General features: G+C 33.3%; 1 protein-coding gene across 1 annotated transcript; it reads left to right on the forward strand.

Moving 5' to 3' along the window:
* Positions 1 to 8,916: 8,916 nt before the first annotated feature.
* On the forward strand, positions 8,917 to 11,189 carry LOC114191296. The gene is made up of 4 exons (XM_028080467.1): positions 8,917 to 9,155; positions 9,324 to 10,196; positions 10,367 to 10,505; positions 10,671 to 11,189. Exons 1-4 carry the CDS (start codon positions 8,917 to 8,919, stop codon positions 11,187 to 11,189), a joined length of 1,770 nt encoding a protein of 589 aa, XP_027936268.1.
* The last annotated feature ends 340 nt before the right edge of the window (positions 11,190 to 11,529 follow it).

Genomic DNA, 11,529 nt, shown 5'->3' on the forward strand with positions numbered 1-11,529 from the left:
GAAACTAAAGGAACAAAAATAAATAATAAGCAACAAATATAATTTATTCAAGGAAAGAAAAAATTACATACCATTCTCTCTAGTCCCAAGGAGAAAACAATGACAACCCCTCTCTTGAAAATAGGAAAAACTAATACAAGGCGAACCTTAAAAGAAAAACTAACATTCTATCTCTTAGAGGAGAAACTAATATTCTCTCTTAATTTTTCTCTCTCAAGCAATAAAGCAAAAGGAAAAGAAAGGGAGAGACTTTGAGATGATTTCCTAAGGAAACACTGGGCTCTTTTTTATAACATGAAAAGTAAGTCTTAAAGTAAGTTCCCACCGATATGGGACTTCTTTTCTAACATTCTCCCACTTGAAGATTTTGATGAAGTTAATCAAATCTTCACACCATGCTTTATTCTCTGCCTTCATGTTGCTTGTTCTTCTGATAGACTTCAGTAGGATCGAATCCTCCACATAGACTTCATTGTCTTCTAAGGACCTCTTATTAATACTTCACTACTCTCCACCAAACTTGCCATGAACCTACTTACCACTCTCACTGCTTGTGCAATGTCTAGTCTTGTACACATCATAACATTCATAAGGCTGTCCCCCACCGATGCACTCAATACTCGAGACTTTTCCATCCTCTCTACTTCATTGTTAGGACTCATACGTGAGGAACAACTAATAGAAAGTGGGCTAGAAATTGGCTTGAAATCTTGCATGTTGAAGCGCCGCAAGATTATCACTAAGTATTTCTTCTGAGAAAGCCAAATCTTCATATCTTTTTTGTCTCGGTAAATTTCCATTCGTGAAATCCTTGTTTGCTGGTTCCAAGTCCTTCTTCTCATACTCCCTAGCCAATTATGCCTTCAATTTCTAGATTTGAACTTTGTTGGGGGTCTACCTCCAACATGTCATTCACATACAACATCAATGGTCTAAACACCCATTCTGTTGTAACCGAGGCTTATGAAGGAACCAAACCTCTTGCACGACACCTGAGTGTCCGCTTGATGTTGAAGTTCATTTCTTTTTTTGGCTCACTGTTGTCGTCCAAGTGCTTTGGGATTTTCGAACAGGTAAATCCATGCTTCTTCTTTCATTTTCTCTCTTACACACTTAACATTCATCTCCAAAAATTATTCTTACTCCCTTTACAACTTCGTCTTTACTTAATAACTCTTTTGAGGTATTATCCTTCTTGTTAACCCATTTTCCTTTCATTCTTTGCTCCCAGTTTTCTCGTGCTGAATCTTCCGAAGGCTGTCCTCAAATCCTTCAAATTTCGGGTGAAGCTTCAAAAGGGGTATGTTTTCTATCTCTTATTTTAGTTATAGGTTAATACATGAAATTGAACTGCTCATGACTCTAATTATTTCTTATTGAATAAACTGAACTATCCAATTATTTTTTACTGTCCGATTAAGGTCGTTTCTGGATTTGGGGAATTGAGAGATATATTTTTTTTTAAATTGGAGTTATGATAAGAGCTAAAAAATGACACTGATTGACCACCGAAAACAAGGTCATTAAAACTTGAAAACTTGTCTTCAAATGAAACTTCAAGACATAAATTTCTTTCTTTCCAGAGATATTAAAATCCCACACCAGAAAATATGATACTTAAATCAATATCAATATATAATGATAGAGGAAGGGCATGATTAAAAGATTGATTAAGACATATCAATTTAAGATAAGAAAAGAAATAGAAAAAAAGTATGTAATAAATATAAACATATTTAAGACATCTATGAATCATTTTTCTTCATGAATAAGTGAATGAAAGGGGCTAAAGCACAAGTTATGATCATACAAAGGGGATTAAAGACTATAAAAAATACGTGAACCTTGCAAAAAATATATATTTCCAAAATTAAGACTTTCAAATGATTAAGAAAACTTATGAATTCACGTGAACCTAGTTTTTTCACTATTTCAATTCAAGTTCCATTCATCTTTTATGCATGAATGATTCTTTTGATTAGAAGTGAATGTCAAATCACATTTTCCATCACACTTAAGGCATGTAAAGTGGAAATTCATACTTTATTACTCATTCATATTTTATTTTACAAGCTCTTTGTATTTTTATACAAGTTGTTATTACAATAGTTTGATAAAAAACGTGAGAAAAAAATAAATTTTTAGTTCAATAAACTTGGAAAAAATCCCTAGAAGTAAAAAAGCTTCATTGAAGTATTTACATGGAGAGATGTGTGGAGGCAGACGCATGAATGATTAGAATTTTTATGGTGGCAATATTCCAAAAGCTTTAGTGAAGTATTCCAAAAATTTCTTCTATATATGGTGGCAGTAATTAATGATAAGAATTTTTAGTTCCATAGCATTTAAATTTTGCCATAATCATGTCACATGAATGATTATATTAAACATGAATGAGTCTTTTTTTAATATTCAAATTTTAATTTTTTGTTGTGTTTTAATATTTATAAAATGTCTAATCAAGATACATTTTCCCTTGTGGATGATGGCCAACAAGGAACATTTGTAGAACCAAATGCAAATGTAGGAGATTCAAATCAAAATGATGTTCCTATAGATTCTATTCAAGGAGAGACCGAAAGTTCAACTCCAACTATTAATTCAAGAAGATTATTGTCAGATGTTTGGAATCATTTTAAGAGACAAATGGTAGATGAAAAATGGAAAGCGATATGCAATTATAGCACCAAAAGTCTTTTAGGTGACACAAAGCACAATACATCACATTTGAGAAGCCATTTCAAGAGTTGCAAGCTTCGAACAACACGGGACATCAGACAATCTTTTTTAAAAACTCATAAAGATGGTGGTGAAACCGTAGTTGTTGGTAACTATGTGTTCAATCAACAAACAACTAGAGATGCACTCCGTAAGATCATAATTCTACATGAGTATCCAATGTCAATGGTTGATCATATAGGCTTTAAAGAATTTTGTGATGTTGTTCAACCTCTATTCAAGGTGATTTCTCGAAATACCTTAAAAAAGATATTATGAAGGATTACAATGTAGAAAAAGAGAAGATGAAATTAATGTTGTCAAGGATTCAAAGTCGAGTTGCAATTACCACTGATATGTGGGCTGCTACTAATCAAAATAGAGGCTACATGGATATAACAACTCATTTTATTGATGATTTATGGAGGCTACAAAGTCGACTTGTGAGGTAATAACATTATACTCTATTTTAATTGTAATTTTCATATTAACTTTGTTCTTCTTTACTAGATTAATGAAATTTGTCTTTCAAATATAGGTTTATGTATGTGTCTACTCCTCATACTAGTCAAGTTCTTGCTGAATGTTTATTGGATTGGAATCTAAATAGAAAAGTTTCTACTTTGACAATTGGTAATTGCAGTACAAATGATGCTATGATTAATCGCATTTTAGATAAGATCTTAGGTAGGGCTCTTATTATGGGTGGCCAATTGTTTCACATGCGATGTTGTGCACATATATTGAATTTGATTGTGAATGATGGTTTGTCCATAATTGCTAATGTCATTGAAAAGGTTAGAGACAATTCTAATTTTTGAACAGCTACACGTAAAAGAGAAGAGAAATTATAGAGACATGTGCTCAATTGAATATTCCATTTAAAAAAAAATTATTTGTTGATTGCAGAACTAGGTGGAATTCTACATTTTTAATGCTTCAAGTAGTCATACAATACAAGGAAGTATTTGATCATTTATCACGAGAGAGTCAATATAAAGCTTTGCCCAGTGCACATGATTGGCAAATGGCAAATGAAATTTGTCAAAAGTTGGAAATATTTTATGATGTAACACTCTTTTTTTCTGGTACTTCTTATCCAACTGCCAACATTTTCTTTCCAAAGGTATGTCAAATTAAGTTGGCTTTGATGGAATGACTTAACTCTTCTAATTCTATTATTCATCAAATGGCTGCATCTATGATTTTAAAGTTTGATAAGTATTGGGATGAGATCAGCGGAGTGATGGCTATAGGTATTGTGTTAGACCCCAGGTATAAAATTGATTTGTTGGATTATTTTTTCCTCAGATATATGGTGATCAATCTGATTGTGAAATTGAAAAGGTGAAGATTCTTTTTAAGGACTTGGTAAGAGAGTATGAAATGAACATGAAAGGTACGAAGTTAGTTTCTTTACGTCCAAATCCAAACATAAATATATGCCAAAGTGTTGATGGAAGAAAATATGTTTGGAGGAAATATTTTGCAAAACATCAAATTGCAAAGAAAAGTGAACCATCAAATTATAAGTTAGAACTTGACTATTACTTGGAGGAACCGACACTACATGATTCCTATGAAGAATTTGACATTTTAGTTTGGTGGAAGGCTAATGGGTTAAAATATCTAATTTTGCAAATGATTGCAAGAGATTTTCTAGCCATTTCTATCTCAACAATTGCTTCTGAGTTTTCTTTTAGTATTGTTGGTCAATTTGTTACTCCACATTGCAGTAGATTACCTAGAAACTTTAGAGGCATTGATGTGTGTTCAAAATTCGCTATGGACTGATATAGAAGGTAATTAAATTAGCACTTCAAATAACATATTTATATTCATTCAAATGATTGGCTATGACAAATGAATTGATTTTCCTTTTCAGGTTCTTCAAAATTGAAAGTGGACAAGATGAAGCTTAATACAATACTAGAGGAGATAATTGATGATGATGTTAGTAGTTTTCTTTTTAATATTTTATTCTAATTTTACTAATAGTGTCACTATGTCATTTATTGATGACTTCATTTGTGTTTTATTTGTTTCAGGAATCAAGTGGTCAACATGAAGATATTGGAGAGGAAACATAGATCTTAGACTTTTATTTTTAGAAGAATTAATTTTTAAATTTCTCATATTTTGATGTATGTTTTAGGTACTATTAATTTGAATTTATGTTTTAACTTTTATTTAGTTGTTCATTAACTTCTATTCGGATGTATGCTTAACTGTTATTTTTTTTTTCGCAATTTAATTTGGACCTCATTTAAAAACTAATATTTTTTTTTAAATATCCATGGGTATTTTTTATGCGGGTATCCAAGGGGTAATGGGGCGGGTAACAGGTACGGTTTTTTCTTGCTAGTTGGGTAGCAGGTTGGCACTATCCATGCTCGACCCAACCCGTTGCCATCCCTAATTTCTACTTAAGAATAACCTTGTGGGTAGTGGGACCCACAGGTGGTACCCCTTCACATTGTTAGCATAGCCCAAGCACTTAATTTTTCCCAGTTTCAAGCTCTACTCGTGCTTTGGATTCCTTGAACTGGTAACAACACATTTGACTTTCTCTTGACATAGTACACCCACAATCTCCTGGAGTAAATTTTGATTCTCATAGTGATAATTCTGGTGATTCCCTTACATCAGAATAAACCAAGTCTTCTTGTGTTTCTTTTTTCCCGGTAGTCAAACTAGAAATTTGCGATCTATGTCTATGTTGGCTTATCATATAGTGTGTGTGCATAAGTAAAACAACCTTTTTGAGCCCGAGTAAGAGATTATGTTCCACCTAGATTTGAAAATTTCACTCTAACTTATACCTAAGTTTACGATGTCACGGCAATACCACTTCTTCTTGACTTGCCGATGCAACCATTGCATTTGCTTCCTGCAACGTATCTCCCAAAAGCAAATACACATTTGCCATGATCTTCTGAGCTTTCATGACTTCCAGATCTCTCATCTTCTTCACAATATCTTCGTCCTCCGAGGTACTTGCCATACAACCTTGTGAGGTTGATGCCTCAGAGTTTTTTCCTTCATTCTTCCAATGCCAACAATTTTTCTTCACATGCCCTCTTTTGCCACAACGGTAGCATTTGAGATGCTTCTTACTTTAAGATCTACCATGAGACTAACTCTCATTAGATCCACATTTTGTTAATCTACCTTTCGTCATCACCAAAGCTTGCGTTTGTTTTGAACTTTCCATCATATCCTTTTTGTTCTTTCACCTGGATTCTTCTTCAAGAAGAGCTCTAGAATCATCCTCAAAGTGTAAGAGGTCAACAACGTTGTAATTTGTAATCTTGATGATGAGCTGATCATACGAATCAGGTAAACTCTATAGTAGAAGCTCCGTAGTCCATTTTCAATTATGTTGAAATCTGCTGCTGAAAGTTCGGCAAACAATGTATTTAGATTGTTGATGTGGTATGTCACCGATGTGGACTCACTCATTCGAAGAGTATAGAGTTTTCTCTTCAAGAATATTCTTGTGTGAAGTGACTTAACCTTGTACAGGCTTGTGAGAGTATCCCAAATCTCCTTCATTGTAGTATGCCAATTCTAAGTGCAAATTTGCTATAGCATTGTTTTCTATTTCCTTCCACTTTTCATCTGTAATGCTCGTAGATTTTTCTTCAATTGCCATTAGACAATTGTCCTTTCTCAAGGAGAAAACAATGACAATCCCTCTCTTAAAAATAGGAAAAACTAATACAAGGAGAACTTAAAAAAAAAAAAACTAACCTTCTCTTATAAAAGAAACTAATATTCTCTTAATTCTTCTCTCACACAATAAAACAAAAGGAATAGAAAGAGAGAAATTTTGAGATGATTTCTTAAAGAAACACTTAACTCTTTTTATAATATGAAAAGTAAGCCTCAGAGTAAGTTCCCATGTGCACCCTAAACTTTTGTTGTCCTTCCCATTTCACTACTCCAAATTATGTTATCTGAAATTTGAAATTTGGTATTTGTTTCTCGAATCCAGTAACGTTAATCAGAGTCCATAAATTAGAGTATTTTGAATTGGAATATAGAATCCAGTTTGCATTTCTTGGTGGTGTAGCCACCAGATTTCAGAATCCAGTGTGTATTCTGAAAAGGTAACCAGATTGTAGAAGGTGCTCCTAAATATGTAATCGGACTGTATTATGAAAAGGTGTGTTCTCCGGTGCTCCCAAATATCACTCAGTCCCATTTTCTGAAGATGTCCAAGGAAGGAAGTGTTATATTTTATATAATTTTATTATATAAAATTATGATTCTTTTTGTTGTTATTATTATGGATTAGCCTTAATAATAAATTAAGTTATTTGTTAATGTTAATTATTGTATGGGTAATATATATAATTTTGGGTTTTCTGATGAACGATCTGTGATGGGTTGGATTTTTTAATAAACAGTCTGTGATGGACTTGAATAATTAGATACATTTTGAGAGGTCCCTGGTCTCTGCTGAGAGGTTATAAAACTTATACCCATTAGTCAGTTTTTAAGTAACAACGTAAAACACTCTTACGTTTTTTAGAATACCTATCAGAAAGAGAACAATAGCATCTCATACTACGTGCTTCCATGGATCCTTCATTAATTCTAGGTACACAATTTTTAACTCATACTTGAATATTATTTGAATATATTGTATTATTGTATCTTATACATATTTTATTCCTACCAATTGGTATCAGAGCTATAAGATATAAAATATAATTATTCTTTTGGAAAGTGTATCATAATTTTCATAATTATTCATTCTTACGGGAGATCTTAACTTTTGGATTGCATTCAAAATTTGATTAAGGAGTTTAATTATTTATTAATTATTGGTCTTATGTGGTTTAATTAATATTAATTCTAGCACCAAATTGGAACCCTAATTAGGAGTAAAATCCCCTTTCCAGAATTTCATGATCTGGGCTCGTGAGATTTTTTATTGTTTTTCAAAACCTTGTATATAAATATCAATTGAGTTTTGAATAAATCAACATTCAAAATCAAACCCCAATCATTGTGCACCTGGTTTCTCTCGTTTCACCACCAACCAATTTCATTTTCTCTTTCACGAGAAATGTTTGATGCTGCATCATGACGCTGCATAGAAGGTGTTCACGGTGCTCAATCTGAGTGGTGATGGTATGCGTTATGTGTAGCAACGGTGAACGTCGTTTTCATCGCAGAGGTTCGCGACAATGCGAACGGTGATCGTTTTCGGCGGGAAGGTTTGCGATAATGCGTAACAATAGTGGGTTTTGATGCTGGATTTGTGTGGTGGTTCGTTGTGGATGATGGTCAAATTTGGTGGCATAAGTTTTGCACCAATGGCCCACGTGCACCAGATTTACGTACATTTTTTTTGAATCTTTTAAAACAATAACTATCTCAGTTCGTGCACCAAATTAATTAATAATAATAACAATTAACAAAATAATTATATTTAATAATAATAAAATAAATAAATAAATAAAAATTAAATTAATAATAATAACAATTATTATTATTATGATTTCATGCATTATATAATTTTTTATATTTTTGTTAAGCATGATATAATTTTATATAATTGTTAGCTTACCTATCGTGGTTACAATTGTATGAAATTATGTGGGAATGATATAATTTAAATATTTTATTAATTAATTTGATATTACATTAATATTAATTATACCCTATTAGTATTTTATTATTAATGCATTTTATTTTTCTTGATACAATGTAGTTTTTGAATTTTATTATGTCAATTATTTGTCTTGTACCCTATCGATATTAGATTTCTTTTGAGATGAGATGTGCATTATATTTTATTATATTTATTATTTATTATGATTGGAGACCCTTCGGCGGGATCATAGTGAATAAGAAATAATTTGATATTATATGCATATTTTGTTGTGTATTTAGAAACATTTATTTTGTTTATTTACACAATAAGTGTGTATTAAATGTTTCTTTGTTATTTTGATACCAGCTTCTTTGCCTATGTCATTGACTTCGGTCAAAACTTTAAATGGGACACATTTTGAGGACTGGAAAGAATCTTTGGATTTGTATCTAGCAATTACCAACATGGATTTTTCCTTGAGAGAAGCAAAACCTTCAGCTCTTACGCCTGAGTCCACTAGTGTCTAGAGAGCTTCTCGTGAAAAATGGGAACACTCAAACAGGGTGTGCCTGATGGTGATGAGATATACCATGGAGAAGTCTATTCGACAGAGCATTCCAGATAATGACAATGCTAAGGATTTTATGAGATTAGTTGGTGAGAAGTTTAAGACTTTTGACAAAGCTCAAAAGGGTCAATATCTGTCACTTCTTGAGAAGACCAAATATGATGGTGTCAGTGGTGTTCGTGAGCATATGATTAAGCTTGTGCACTATTATAACAAACTCAAATCTCTAAAGGTAGATCTTGGTGATAGTTACTTGATTTGGTAGGTTATGAAATCTCTTCCTTCTTAGTTTGATGAGTTGAAGACTTCTTACAACACTCAAAAGGAGGAATGGAAAATTGATGAAATGATAGCTATTATTTCTCAAGAGGAAGCATAGATTAAAAAGACCAAGTCTCACAGTGCGCAGTTCACAGCTACTACTTCCAGCACTAAACCTGTGAAAAAGGGATTCAAAGGTAAATCTCGTCCTGAAAAAGGGAACATAGGGAAAGCATCAGTGATTTTGGATCCTAAGAAGAAGTACTTCAAGGGGAATTGTGCCTATTGTAAGAAATTTGGACACAAGCTAGCTGACTGTTATATTCTTAAGAAGAAGCATGTTGATAAGGAAGGTATACTCCTATATGCTCTAGCTTGTTTTGAATCTAATGTTATTGATGTTCCTCCCAATTCTTGGTGGTTAGACTCGGGTGCCACTATTGATGTTGTGAATTCTTTACAGGGGTTCATAAGTCTGAGAAAACTAAGTGATGTCGAGTCCAAGATTATCATGGGAGATGAAGCTAGAGCACTAGTAGTTTCTTTAAATTTACCTTCTGGACATGTTTTGTTATTAAAAGATGTTGTTTATGTACCTTCTATGAGAAGGAATTTGATTTCAGTTTCAATTTTAGACAAATGTGGCTACACTTTTGAATCTGGCAATGGTAAACTTGTTTATTTCAATTCAATTATTGTTGGCTCAGGAGTTTTATATGATGGACTTTACATGCTGAATCTGAATGATATGTTTGTTAATTCTGTTATTGGACATAAGCGTAGTAGAATTGATGAAAATTCCTCTATGTTGTGGCATAGACGTCTGGGACATATTTCTAGACCTTGGATTGAGAGGTTGATTAAAGAAGGTATTTTGCATGATCTGGATTTTTCTGATTTTGATACTTGTGTTAATTGTGTTAAGGGAAAGGTTACCGCAAAAGTAAGAAATACAGGAGCAAACAGGAGTGATAATGTGTTGGAGCTTATTAATACTGGTATATGTGGACCTATCACACTCACTTCCATGGGCAGATATAGGTATTTTATTACGTTTATAGACGATTATTCCCGTTTTGGCTGGATAAATCTCCTACAGGAAAAATCAAGTTCCTTGGATGCGTTTAAGTATTTCAAAGCTGCTATTGAGTTGAAAACATGAAAGAAGATAAAATGTGTAAGGTTTGACAAAGGTGGAGAATATTAGGCAGATATGATGAGACTAGAAGAAATCATGGACCTTTCGCTAGATTTCTTGATGAATGTGGTATTGAAGCTCAGTATACTATGCTTGGTATTCCTCAGCAAAATGGAGTTGCAGAAAGGAGGAATCACACTCTTTTAGAGATGGTGAGATGTATGTTGAGTCATTCCTCTTTACCGGATTTCCTTTGGGGAGATGCTTTAGGGACTACTATGTATATTCATAATCAAGTACCTAGCAAGTATGTTTCAAAGACTCCTTATGAACTCATGTTTGGGAAGAAGCCAAGTTTGAGACATTTCCATGTGTAGGGATGTAAGGCAGAGGTGAGACCTTATAATCCTCAGTTAAAAAAACTTGATCTCAAGACTGTCAGTGGGTTCTTCATTGGTTATTGTGTGGGTTCTTGTGGTAGTAGGTTTTATTGTCCTTCTCACTATATGCGGGTTATTGAGTCTAACCGTGCGATATTCTTTAAGGATGACTTGGACAGTGGGAGCAATACACCACGACCAGTCACTTTTAGAGAAGACCGTGTTGTTATTCCCGTGCCATCCATTTATCTTCCTGCAGATAATGTGATTCCAGTTGTCCGTGATGAAAATGAATTTGTTCCAGATCTCTTGGATGCCACATCACCTGTAATAGATGAACAAGTTCATGATGATGTTGTTAAAGAAATTTCTTTGAGGAGATCTCAAAGAGTACGCAGGTCTTCTATACCTGATGATTATCTTGTGTATCTTCAAGAGCATGAATATGATCTAAATAATGTTGATGATCCTACTACTTTTGCAGAGGCTATCTCTAGTTCTCATGGTGATGATTGATTAAATGCTATGCATGATGAGTTAGCTTCTATGGCCCATAATGATGTTTGGGATCTTATGGATTTGCCACTGGGTTGTAAACCAGTTCGGTGTAAATGGGTCTTAAAGACTAAGCGTAGTCTAGATGGAAAAGTTGAAAGGTATAAAGTCAGACTTGTAGCAAAAGGCTATAGTCAGAGGGATGGCATTGATTATAAGGAGACTTTCTCACCGGTCTCTACTAAGGATGCTTTTCGTGTTGTTATGGCTTTAGTAGCTCATTTTGATTTGGAGCTTCATCAAATGGATGTCAAAACAGTTTTTCTGAATGGAGATTTATTTGAAGAAGTGTATATGGTTC

This window comes from Vigna unguiculata, chromosome 7 (genome assembly GCF_004118075.2).
Source record: "Vigna unguiculata cultivar IT97K-499-35 chromosome 7, ASM411807v1, whole genome shotgun sequence".
NCBI classification, from domain to species: Eukaryota; Viridiplantae; Streptophyta; class Magnoliopsida; order Fabales; family Fabaceae; genus Vigna; species Vigna unguiculata.